The following is a 13,895-nucleotide window of genomic DNA, read 5'->3' as shown; positions in this document are numbered from 1 at the left end:
AGGTTTAATTATCATAAAATTGCACAAAAGAAATGTGAAGACATGACTACTTTCATGTGAGACTTACACCTTTTTTTTACTTCCACAAACAGAAACTCCCAGCAAAAATGTGGGGAAAAATGCTCATCTCATGTCATGTCTCTTTATTCAGCCGAGGAACGATGGTCCTGCGATAAGTCCGTCTTTCAGAGATATTGCGTTTGACTTTAATCATTGTTGGAGGAGCTAACTCCAGTTCCAGAGAAGGGCTGGAATGAGACTTTTTTAGTCCCCCGTCTTCCTCATTCTCCTCCCCAACAGAGTCAGCACACACAGCTTTGTCAAATACGTTCAGGTCTGCAGTGGACAACAGACAGTCTTCTGTCTTCTTCATGCTTTTCCAGGCTTCCAGCACCAGGATGTAGGTCTCATAGCGACATACCTGTGGTTGAACAGACACCGAATCAGCTGAGTCCTTATTCATTCATACATGAAAACCAACTCACCACAGTTTCAGTACCTCATGATGCAGGTATTCTGTTCGGGTGCGATGCTCCTCCAGATCTCTAGCTTTAGCTTTCTTGCCCTCTGGAGGGTTTTCTTGCTGATTTAATAAGTCAGCCTTGAAAGACTCCAGCATTCCTGTGTGAGACTGCAGCTGACGCTCCTGCACAAGGAAAATGACAGATTTACAATACATTCAGTAGAAATGTGACTGAAAAACAGCATCTATGAACTAAAGTTGGTCTGATTTCACCAGTGACACCATCATTATGGTGCAGCATATCTAATGTTACCTCGTCTCACATTAGCTGTTATTTAGCTGTTGGTGAAATAACACGTCTTTAAAACCAGTGCTAAATTCAGCAACAAGAAATTAATGGAATATTTTGTCAAATACTTGGATGTACAACTGAATTTCAGCAGTATTTTGGCCTACTACGCATTTTTAGATCAGTCTACAGAGAGTTGCAAAGGGAAATGAGCAGACAAAAAGCCTGAAAACAGTAAAGACAAACAGGCTGTTGTAAAGTTCTGGGAGTCAAATATAAGATGTAACTATTTGAAGCTTCATAACATGCACAGGGGTAGTTCAGCTCAGTCAACTTTCTGTAGAAATCCCAAATATAACTGGCAAAAATGAAATATTTTCCTAAAATTATATTAGTCATGACTCATTTCTGGATTAAAAATTCTGATAAAGGTCACAAAAGGGAATGTTTCTTTAGACCAGGGCTACTCAGTTTGGTCTGAAAATATTCCTGCTCCAACACACCTTAAATTAAATAGATCCAACTACCTGGGAAGTTCATAGGACCAAACTGAGTAGCCCTGTTCTAGACCAAGTACAGATCTGTCCACCTAAGCAAAAAAAGTAGCTTGTATCTGTTTGAGTGTCTGAAATCTGATTTATTATTTTCCTAACATCTAAAATTTGAGGCTAAATATGAAGAAAGAAAATCAAAAAAAAAAAAAAAAACCACAATCAAACCTGGAATGAAACATTTTAAGGTAAAATCAAAGTAAAATGGCTTGAATAAAGTAGAAATGCGTACCAGAGTGTGAGCAGATCGTGACGCAGGGAGGATAGGTCTGCAGAACCTCCTCTGAGAGCCAACCGCAGCTGGAAACGGAGGCGAAGAGTGAAGAGCCGAAACTAAGTTGATGCGGCTGATCCATGAATTCATCTCCGCCTTGGACCTGAAAGGAAATGCAGCACGAGCGCTCTGATGTCAGCTGTCAAACTCAAAGGCAAAAACAAGTATACTTGTGAACACACAGTCACACTCCAGCTGTGATGCAACTTACGCGGCCTGAAAGAGAAAAACCCTCCAGTCAGCTGTCTGCAAGCGAAATACATGCGGCTTCTTGGTATACTCAGCTGCCTGCTCAGCCAGAGAGTGATGCACACTCACCACCTCCTCGTGGTGATCCTTGCGATAATCGCTCTGACACACAACACAAAGAAAGGGGAAATTAAAATAGTTTTACTATATATAATGCAACAGAACATAAATCAAGTCAAATTAGTTTTTATTTATAAAGCACCTTTCAGACATGAGTAGCATAAACTGCTTTACATGAAAAAAATGTATTTTGCATATTGACAATATAAAAAACAACAATGAAATAAATGCCGACTTTTTTTCTTTTGCTTACACACACATACACCCAAAGCACCCCCCATCCCGTTACTGGACTTGACGTAACTATAAGAATATAATTGACTCTGCTGTAAGAAAACAATATCTAAGAACCGCCATGATATCAATGAACAACCCAGATCAGGACAGGCTGAGAACGACAACGTCACCACATGGTTGAAGTAGGAACTGAGTTACTGACCTTCTGTAAGTAAAGGACCATTCCCTTCAGCACTCCATAGAAAGTCTTCCAGCCTCTTTTCCCCCATGGAGCTGCCCGCAGAAACATTCAGCTGTTATATCATGATCATTACTTCCAGCACTGATATCAAATCCTTAACTGAATTTTAACTTCAACAAAACACGACTCATTATTACCGACAATTATCAAACTGAAAAGCTCTGAATACTCTCCTGACTAAATGAAAATATATCTTAAACACCTCACACTGTTGTGTTTTTAAACCTTAGGCTTAACCTTTTATATGTATTAGTGCAGTCTGTGTTTCTACACACAAAAATAAACAATCCTATTGCTGCAGAACTTGTTCAAGAGTCATATTTAACAAGTCCTGTCCAGAGAGTTGTGAAAAAGGAGAAACAGGGTATACATTAGAAAAATGGGAGATACTGATAACAAATAGCAAAAACAGGTAAAAACCTGTGAATTACCCTATTTAAAAAAGTAACAATATGTTTTCACAGAAGAAAATCACTGATCAACATTAAATGTCTTCAGAGGATGCTGAAGTTACTTGTCTTCTCTTTTATGGTAATTTAGCCTGCTGATTCATCTATTCATTCATACATTGTCTATGTCTGTTTATTTTAATGTGAAACCTATCCCAGCAGCTGTTGGCAAGGGAAGGGATCCATCCTGGACAGGCCAACAGGCTGATCCAGTATAACTACAATGTGCTGTTAATGAACAGTTTGAGACAGGTGTTTTCTTTAACTTGACCACTAGATGTCAGTAACTGTTAAACATTAATAGAAATCAGCTAAATCCATTTGTGATCTCTCATGTCTGAGCATGTTATACTTGTCAGCTGTGCTGGACAGCCACGTGGCAACACTCATCTTCATTTTCAGACTGAAAGACAAAGCACATCTCAGAAAATTAGAATATTGTGAAAAGTTCAGTATTTTTGTCCCTCATTTCAGAATGTGAAACCTATATATTTTATAGATTCATTACACATAGAGTGAAACATTTCAAATGTTCAACCCTTGAAATTTTGATAATTGTGGCTTATAGATAATGAAAACCCAAAATGTAGTGTCTCAGAAAATTAGAATATTGTGGAAAAACTTCAATCTTAGAAAGTCATGGTGTCACATGGTAATCAACTAATTAACTCAAAATACCTGTAAAGATATCCTAAACCTTTAAATGGTCTCTCAGTCTGGGTCAGATGGCTACACCATCACAGGGATGACTAATGACTTGACAGATGTCCAGAAGACGATCGTTGACCCTCCATAAGAAGGGAAAGCCATTAGAAGTCATTTTCTAGTGTGTTGTATCCAAGCATATTAATGGAAAATTGAGTGGAAGGAAAAGGTGCACCAGCAAAAGGCATAACCGCAGCCTTGAGAGCATTGTCAAGCAACATCCATTCAAGAATTTGGGGAGCTTCACAAGGAGTGGACTGAAGCTGGACTCAGCACATCAAGAATCACTACACGCAGACGAATCTTAGACATGGACTACAAATGTCACATTCCTCGTGTCAAGCCAGTCCTGAACCAGAGACAACGACAGAAGCATCTCACCTGGGCTAAGGAGAAAAAGGACTGGACTGTTTTTCACATGAAAGCTAATTTTGCATTTTATTTGGAAACCAAGGTCCCAGAGTCTGGAGGAAGAGTGGAGAGGCACAGAATCCATGTTGCTTGAAGTCCAGCGTGAAGTTTCCACAGTCAGTGATGATTTGGAGAGCCATGTCATCTGCTGGTGTTGGTCCACTGTGTTTTCTGAAGTGCACAGTAAACACAGCATCTACCAGGAAAATTTAGAGCATTTCATGCTTCCTTCTGCTAACAAGCTTTATGTAGATGCTGATTTTTTTTCCCAGCAGGACTTGGCACCTGCCTACACTGCCAAAGGTACCAAAAGCTGCTTCAATGTCCATGATGTTACTGTGCTTGATTGGCCAACAAACTCACCTGATCTGAACCCCATAGAGAATCTGTGGGGTATTGTCAAGAAGAAGATGAGACACCAGACCCAACTATGTAGATGACCTTAAGGCTGCTATCAAAGCAACCTGGGCTTCCATTACACCTGAGCAGTGCCACACGCTGATCGCTTCCATTGCCACGCCGCATTGATGCAGTAATTCATGCAAAAGGAGGCCCAACTATGTATTGAGTGCATGGAAAGGAACATACTTTTCAGAAGCCTGATATTTCTGTTTAAAATATCCTTTTTTTCATTGATCTTTTGTAATATTCCAATTTTCTGAGACACTGCATTTTGGGGTTTCATTATCTATAAGCCACAATCATCAACATTTTAAGAAATAAATGTTTCACTATGTGTAATTGTTCTATATAATATATGGGTTTCACATTCTGAAATAAGTGACAAAAAAATTGAACTTTTTAATTAATAATATTCTAACTTCTGAAATGTTCGTGTAACTATGAAATCTTCACATAACCCTTACGAAACGTTTTTCATCAAGACAAAAAGTCCCATCTGGCAAAGCATCTGATGTGTGTGTAAATGACAGATTATATTTTTATTTGATGACACCCATTTGTTTGTGTCATACTCACTGCGCTTGCCATCGATGTCAGCAAGTAGTTTCCTCTGCAGAAAACCCTGCCTGACCACAGAGGCATCTTTATCATGAGGAACATCCAGGAAGGGATTGGCTTTTGAGCGCAGAGGTGCATCATCAAATGCATCTTCATCCACCAAAACAGAGTTTTTCAGCTCTTCTTCATCACTTTAAGACATTATGGATACATTAGATACGAGAGCTTAATGTGTAATGGATCAGGTGTTTGTGTCAGGGAACTTACACAGCCCACTCCAGCGGCTCACACTTTATGGAATTGTAAAGACTCTGTGATGTAAAAGGAGAAAAATATGTATCACATTTAGGCCAGATATTAATTTCCTCAAGCTTTCTCATGTACCCAAAAAAAGAAAATTTACTTTCAACATGTCCTTGTTGAAGTTTCCTCCCTCATTCATCCCATCCAAGTTGGAGACAAATTTAGAGGACGACATTGATTTTCCAACATTCTGTTAACACACATTGAACATGTCAGCTAACTGTATAACACACTGTCAAAACAAAAGAAACAGAACGGTGAAGCATCTCCAACCTGTCCATGCAAGTCTGTGTTGAGAAGCATCAAAGCACATGTCAGAGCCAACACAGCGCCTGAGGATATAAAAAAAAAGATTTATAATGAGACATACATCTGTTGCATTTCCCTGCAGCTGCATCTCGGAGTATAACTCATCAAAACCACATAAACAGACTCACCTGAAGTGATGAAGGAGTCAGGGTTGCACTTATGGAAGCGGCAGGAGAAATGCTGCAGCACTCGTTCTCTCTCCTGGGTCTCTCCTATCAGTATTACCACTTTGAGAAAGGATCTGAGGAATGAAAGCAACTTGAGTGACTAATGTTTTCGGAGTTTTATTTGCATAAAACGACAGTGCGAACTGTAAATCTCACCTGAGAGCCTGATCCAGAGTTTGCCCGGTGAAATCAAAAAAATTCAGGTATTCCTCTCCAACAGCACGGCTGAAGTCATTGCTAAACAGAGAAAAAGATAAATATTCTGTGTCAATACTTCTATAAATAGCATAATGTATTCCTATTAATCCGAAGACATCTTAATGGACACTTGACAGGCAAAAAAGACAACCTGGTGGCATTTCGTACTCAGTATCATGACTTTAATGGGACAGCTTGTCAGGAAAAATCATTGTTGTTAAACATTTCCTGAAAGTAAAAGAGGATCGTGTTGCCTAACTAACCTACAACATTTCTTTAGGCAAGCACCCAAACATTTAGAGAAACTAACTCAACTCAAACAACAAAGTCCAGATAGTTCCAATATTTAAGCCAAATCAAACCACAAAGGATACTGTAAGATTTTATTCAACCTGTTTTGCAAATCAATTAAAAAATGAGGCACATTGTCTCCTGTAAACCACAAAGGCATATAGATTGTATTCTTATTAAAATTTAACAACATATTCATGTTACAAGCCATTTCCTTTTTCTTCTACCTTAAAAGCTGAATTGAGCAATTCTTGGCTCTCTTCTGAGCCTCTCCACTTCATTCCCCTTTGCCTTTGGATTGATATTTGGTATATTCCAATAAAAAGTTACATTTTTACTTTCTCTAATTAAGAGAGACCAGTAACACTAATTTACATCGAGTTAGTAAAGGCTGATCTCTTTGAGTCACAACAAACTACGATTTGCATCTCTGCCAAATTCAATGAGACAGAAATTCAGCCCAATAGATGATACATCCTATTTTGCTCAAAGCAGTGTTAAACATGCTTTTATTAAGTGTGTCATGCCCATAAAACCTTCAAAAACAAGCTGTAGGCTGCAACAACTTTAACATTACCCTGGGTGAAGATTTCAGATATCAGGCCGCACACTCATATATATTATATTACATATATATATATATGTATATATATATATATATATATATATATATATATATATATATATATATATATGGCCTGGTCTCTTAAAATGTTTGTCAAGTGAAATAAAAAAGTTAGAACTCAGCACACATATGTATATACACACACACACACATATACATACATATATACATATATATATATATATACATATATATATATATATATATATATATATATATATATATATACATATATATATATATATATATATATATATATATATATATATATATATATATATATATATATATTTATAACAATTTAAGTAAAAGCAAAGTGGTTTGTTCATGAATTAGGTTAAAGTTGACTCTTTAAAAATGTATACCTACATCATGGTTTTGCTGAATTTCAGAATACATATTTTTAACTTGTAAAACCTTGTGCCTTTCTCAGTGACGATATATCATTATTAATTAACAGATGTCAAACTGAAAGACAAATCATGGTTTCTGGGTGAACCTATACTAAAAGCAGTTTTCCTAATCATCACATGTCAGTAAGGCTCCCTTGGAGTCCCTTTGGAGCCTACCCCATATAGGAAAAAAATTTACACCACCAGCCATGTGTGTTAAAGAAGCAAGCGTGTATGTGCACTTACTTTTTGTCTAAGTGCTTCACCACATCTGCCCGTGATATCCCGTCCAACTTGAAAAGCTGCTCAGCAAGATGACGGGCCATTTCTCTGTCCACCTCACCGTTCACGTAAGGCGCCGCTGTGTCCGGAGCTTTGTGCTGCTCTCCATTTGGCATAACTCTTTGTACGTCCCCTTGGTCTATAACCTCAGCATCTTCAGCCTTATCGCACATCTCAGCCTGTTTTTCCACCTGCTGTAAATCAGCCTCCTGTGTCTGCTGCTGTATGAGGCCAGCGCCAGGAGGCAGCTGTTCTGTGATTGCTGACTCATGTGCAATCTCTGTCGGGACAGGCTTCTCAGAGAGATCAGACTGAGATGAGTCAGCCATTTGCAGCGTTTGCTCATCCTTCTCTAATGGTTCTGTCTGATGTGGCAGCTCTAAGACTCTGGAGTCTTCAACACAATCTGTCTGCTCAGTCTGAGCAGACTCCTCTGGCTGCTTCACATTGTCAGGTTGAGCTGTCTCCTCTGTCAGTGCCTTCACTTGGGACTGTCGTAACTGCTCTGACTCCTCTGTTTGATGTGACAACTCCACTGGTATTTGCTCTGGCTTATCAGTCATTTTAAGCTTCTCAGAGTGCCCAGGCTGCAGTGAAGCCATTCTGTCCTGTGAAGCTCCTTGCTCACACTTATGTTGTTCTAAATAATTTTCCGCCTCCTGCACAAGTGTTTCTTCATCGTCCACAGTTTCTAACTGCTGAGGCTCCACATTCAGATCAACACCTTCGCACATGTCTGCCTCTTCAGCCTGACCTTTGATATCCTCATGTAGCCGTTCCAGTAGTCCTAAATCATCTTCAGCTCCTAAGTGTACACTGTCCTCTACAATTTTTGGCTTTTGTTGATCGATCAGCTTTAATGTCAGCGTGTTTAGCTCAGTGTCTGTAGGCAAAGGTTCTTCAGGTACCTCCCTACAAAGAAATATGAAGAGAGATTAATGTTAAAATAGCAAGAAATGAATGAAAGCAGCATTCACAGATGAAAGGATATAGCCAACACTGAAATATAATTTTGATTTTCTGAAAAAAGTATTTAATAATATATATTAATTTTTAACTGATTAGTGTATAATGAAACCAGATTATTAAAATGTAATGTAAAGGTTGCTTTTGGAGGTAAATTAAATGTTCCAGCAGCTCGACTTTCTGATTATATTTCAGGACAAAAAAAACTTCAACAGTGTATATTAAGCAGGTCCTAATATAAAAAGTTAGCTTTTCAGTATCATCACCTTGTTTATTATAATAATAATAATAATGATGATGATGTTACTTTGTAAGCTAGTACTGAAACAATCGCCAGGAATAGCAGGCTTCTATTTAAATTAAAGCTAAATATTGAACACTTATAACACATAACATAGGAGGTTTTTGTTTATTTTTAACTCGGCTGAAATGAGTTGGCCAACTGCGCCACGTCAAAAGGTGGTTTTATAATTAACAACTTAGGGGATTTCTATATGTCAAATGATGGCATAGTTGCCCACTTTTACTCTTGTATGTGCTAAACAAGGACGATAAGCAGCAACAAAACACTCTAATGGTTTTAAAGAAACAGGATGCTTAAAGCATAAGTAAATATAATTATGAGGTAGCATAAGTACCAAGAAAAAGTATCAAGTATCAAAAAATGTGTTAACATGCATTGACCCAAAACTCAACATTTTAGATCACACCCTGCATGTTGAAAAAGTAGAAGCTTGTCAGAGTTTCTTCATCAAAATTGGGTCTATGTTCATTTCAGTTAATCTAGAAAGATATTGACATGACAGATTTTTTTTAATTTATTTAAAGGTTTAAGTAAAACATTAAGTTTTATAAATAATAAATGGTTTGCAGTGGGAGTGTCAACCTCTGGTTCTTATAGACCATCAATCTGCAGGTTTTTATAGGTTTTCCTGCTCCAACACACCTGATTCCAATTTTAAAAAATTCAACAGTCTTCTGTCAAGTTCTGCTCTGTCACCCATTAATTTGAGTCAAGGGCCAGAGTTTGACATAGCAGAATTACAGGTTAGCTTTCTGGTATCTCCTCTAATACTGGATTTGTTTAAGTGTTTCAATACATTAACTTTTTGGCATTCAGGTGGGTCACAGACGGGATGTTTTTGGGGGTTCCTGTAAGACTGCAGGAAAGCCAGCGGGTTAACTTAAACTATAATTCAGTCAAGCATCATTTCATGATAACATGCAAACAACTGTGTTTTCAGGACTAGTTGGGATTAAACTAGATTTCTCTTCAGTATCATAATTAGTGGTTTCTATTCGACTCATATTAGTGGAAGTTTCCCGCTTGATACTACTTCGCCATCATTTCGGTTACTTATGTTTCTCCGTGTATACTGTTAACACAAACTTCCTGTTCCCCTTTAGTAAGCCAATGATACTTACACATTTGTCAAAAAGCCAGCAGTACTTGCTTGCTCACTTTCTTCTTCGCTGGACAAATTAGTCACACACTGTTCCTCTTCATCCTCACTCCCATCTTTGTGTTCTTCCTCTGTTTTCACACAGTTTACAGAAGTTTGAATTCCCTCGGGTTCCTCCTGTCCAGAAAGTGGATTGCAGACATCCTCCTGTTCCTCTTCTGCTTTTACATCCACACAAGTGTCCACGTCATCTTCAGAGCCCTCTAGCACCTCAACAGTATCGATTATGCCCTCAGATTGTTTAACCAAGTGGTCCTCATCTTCTTCTGAGTCTGTCCTCTGTGTGATTTCTGAAAGATTTACTAGAAATTGGTGAAAACTATAAGAACTCTAAAGACCAAAAAAAATTCAGCACCTAATTCAACATAACTCTGAGTACTACGTACCATTATTACTGTCTAACAGCTCATGTGCAGAATCTTCCTTTTTCTGCAACTTTGGTTCATTCAGTTCTGCAGGATCACATGACTGAAAATTGCAAAACAGGGTTGTGAGAAAAAAACTTGTGATTGCCAGTGGGTTCATGAGTAGGAAACAGCACTATGTCTGCTCTACTTCTCTCACCTCTACTCACCCTACTACAGTTATATTAAAAAAAAAAAAAAAAAAAAAGACGGAAAAAAATAAGTACTAGCAGGGTAAACTTTACAGTCAGTGAATGAATGGTTCACGACACAAGACAATGTGTATAAATATTTACAAACAAGATTCCAAAAAATAGCAGCATGACTACATCAAATCACTTTATGTAATATTCACATACCTCAGAGGAATTTACGGTCCATTTGGTTTCTAAGTTTAGAAGCAGAGACTCAAACCCATCTTCCTCTTCCTTGTCATCCTGCCCAGAAAGCTCTGCAGTAACGTCTTGAGGCTGGCAGAGTGATGCAGCAGTGCTATCTAGACTCATCACACCGCCAGAGCACAGCTCATTGGCCAAGCTGCTGTCAGTCACGAGTAGAGGCGTCTCTGCAGAGGCATCGGGCACATCCCACTGCACTGTAGCAAAAGAAAACGGAGGGCTGGTGCAGGCGATGGAGTGCATTGGCCATATCATTTGCTCCCACTGTTCTGCCTCCTCAGGAGTCTGCTGCCCTTCCTTTGAGGAGAGACTTACTCCATCTACTTCATGTGTCTGATTTATGTGCACTTCTGTGTCGCCCCAAACTATGGCGTCTTGTTCTCCATTGATACACTGGTGATCTACTGAAGTCCATGACTCCTGCTGGGGTGACTGAAGCACTGACTCTGTTAAATCTGCCGGTGAAGTGCAGACGTTTTCCTCCTCCATTAGTGTTTCTGTGTGTTCAGGTGTCAGTTTGTGTTGGTTTTGGTGAGAGATGTTGAAGCTGAAGCAGATTTTCAGCTACAAAATGTCCTCTGCTGCTGGATGAGAAATGGACACTTTGTAAAACGCCATCAGTCTGAGGTCTTGACTTTCCCTGCCGATGGTAACAGACCTGTATCCAAAAAGAGAAAAATACAAATACACACACACACACACATATATATATATATATATATATATATATATATATATATATATATATATATATATATATATATATATGTATCCTCTGTGAAGAACACCTTATTAGTTACTTGATAAAAAGCCTTTCATAACACTTAGCAATTGCAGAGGCTTCGATATACAAACACTTTTATAGTTAATTTATGTGAAACAGATCTTTAAAAGCAACATCTAAGATTACACTTACCACGTACACATCAGTTAATCCAGTTTTGGTCTGTTGTTTAGCCCATTCTACTTATTTATTTATTGTCTTAACTTCTTGGTGTGTCATTTCAGATGTTCAGCGCAACAGACATTCAGTTAAATATCACAGAAGCACTTTTCTACTTCCTGACCACAGAAAATAAAAAGAGCAAGTGAGCAAGACACACAAGGAAGCGGAAAGATAGATGTGTATAGTGGCCTATGGATTGAGAACAGAGGAAGAAGGTGGGGTTGAGGGGCTGCTTCTGACGAGCTGTTTTAACCGTTCATGTCTTGATTTTATCATTTTATCACCACGCTGCAATGTGACCCTGGCTGATGGATAAAACTGCCCTAAACATGACTCTGAACTTGATTGAGTCAAATGTTTTTAGTACAAACATAAAGGCGTCTCGAACGACAACACTAACCCCAGCAACAAACCATCAACTAAGAAGCTGTAGAAACCTATGGCTAAAATGTCACATCTTATGTTCTATTCTGTTCCAATGTTTTATAATTTAGTACCATGTAGGTGCTTAGACTTTCGGTCTATCTCAATTATTCTATTCACTTCTTGCAACCCCGCATCCGGCACAAAGCTTCACCACATTTCCTGTGTGGGTGCTCACTTCTCAGTTCCTGTCAGACTGCAATAAGTGCAATATGAGTTAAAGATTACCAATGAAATCATATGCAAATTAATGGCACTGGAAACTGATGTGAAAGATTTTGGAGAAAACTTAAAACTACAGTAGTCCTATCACTAGCAGTCAAGTCTTGTCAAATAGCACATAAAAAATAAATAAAAACAAACCAATCTTAACAATTGGCTCATCTGAATATCACACAGATCTGACATTAATCTCAATGATTCACAGCATCATATTAAGTGTTTCACTTAACAACACAGTCTTTCTTCTAGATGCACTGGTATCTTTCACAGCACTGTCAAAGATTAAAACTGTAAATGAAATACTTAGATGAGTGTGAAGCTTTCAAGTACATACAGCTTAACATCATAAAAGAGAAAACAAACAACAAACATAATAGGAAAAGCAAGACATCATAGCATTTACGCAACAAAACTGACTGTGTGCAGTTAACAAAGCGAAACAGGCAACACAGCATGGGAAGTTTCAACAACACAGCACAATCTTAGGAAGTAGAAATTTAAAAAGTCATAAAAAAGTGATCAAAATAAAAAGAGGAACAAGCCTTACTGGGTAAAGTGAAAAGTGAGAAATTATTTTTAAATTGGGATGTACTGAAACAACAGAATGAGTCTAAACAGAGAATAATAGCTGTCAAGTCTATAAACTCACTGCTACCAGTAAACATGGCACAGACATAAATTTGAGCTAAGATTCAAAAAGGAATCTTAGCAGAAATATGTCTGATTATGAAGCATGACTTACCCCCTCCGGGTGATTAAAAGCACCATCATATGATCAGCCAGCTTGTGAGGTTTTAAGTCAAGTCTTGTGGGAGGGAAAAGCACCACTGTGTTACACTGGGTTTATATAGCAGTCAAAGAGCTGTGCTTTACACACACACACACAGACACACACACACACACACACACACAGACATAACACTTGCATAGCAGTAAAACCACGTTTACCAAGTTGGAACCTGCTGAGCTCAATAAACAAGCCTTACATCTGCTCTATTTAAGCTTAGTACTATGTAACCTTAGTCTGTAATGCCACAGAATAGTTTACCAGTCCTACTCCTATTATGAGCCAAGCCGCCCTTCTGTAAGCTTCTTGCCCATGAGGGATCTGTCTCCCCCCTCTTCAGTCTACACATCAGCAGCAAATCACAGGAGAGTTTGTGTAGAACAGATAAATGGCAACAAAAGAGGAAAAATAGTATTTTCTCATTGGTAGATGGCCCATGAGCTAAACAGACACCTGAGAGGACTCAGCCCTGAAGGCAGGTAAGTACACACACATTCGGGAAGTGAGGGGAGTGGCTCACCTTCATTCCTGCAGACAATGTGGGAAAACCAGATGGTATTCAAATACAGACTCCACTTGTCACTGGCTTTGCCTGTCTGGCTCAGTGGTTTTGGTAGTGTGTAGGCAGAAAAGCCAGTTTAACAAACACCAGACATTCCTGAACATTTATATTTGATATCAAATTGGCATGTTGTTATTAATCGTTATAGTTTCCTGATAAACTATTTTTTCTCAAAGATATAAATGATAAATTAGTACATTTCGCATTACTGCTCAGCAATAGTAGCGTAGCTTAGCTTAGCATATGAGCTAATGAGCGAAACTGGTAT

General features: G+C 38.4%; 1 protein-coding gene across 1 annotated transcript; it reads right to left on the bottom strand.

Annotated features, from left to right (window-relative positions):
- LOC306768635 (uncharacterized protein) lies at positions 1-11,176 on the bottom strand (the record flags this gene model as incomplete). Its single annotated transcript, XM_079257043.1, has 15 exons — positions 1-421; positions 500-646; positions 1,536-1,680; positions 1,789-1,928; positions 2,326-2,396; positions 4,908-5,080; positions 5,157-5,200; positions 5,293-5,382; positions 5,466-5,524; positions 5,630-5,742; positions 5,825-5,905; positions 7,421-8,368; positions 9,848-10,175; positions 10,272-10,353; positions 10,649-11,176. The coding sequence occupies 15 exons, from the start codon at positions 11,174-11,176 to the stop codon at positions 134-136; spliced, it is 3,237 nt and encodes a 1,078-aa protein (XP_079113169.1). The 3' UTR covers positions 1-133.
- Between the last annotated feature and the right edge of the window lie 2,719 nt (positions 11,177-13,895).

Source organism: Telmatherina bonti (genome assembly GCF_933228915.1).
Source record: "Telmatherina bonti genome assembly, chromosome: 17".
Classification (NCBI taxonomy): Eukaryota; Metazoa; Chordata; class Actinopteri; order Atheriniformes; family Telmatherinidae; genus Telmatherina; species Telmatherina bonti.
The sequence above is the reverse complement of the archived record's forward strand: the minus strand, read 5'-3'. Positions and strand labels throughout refer to the sequence as shown.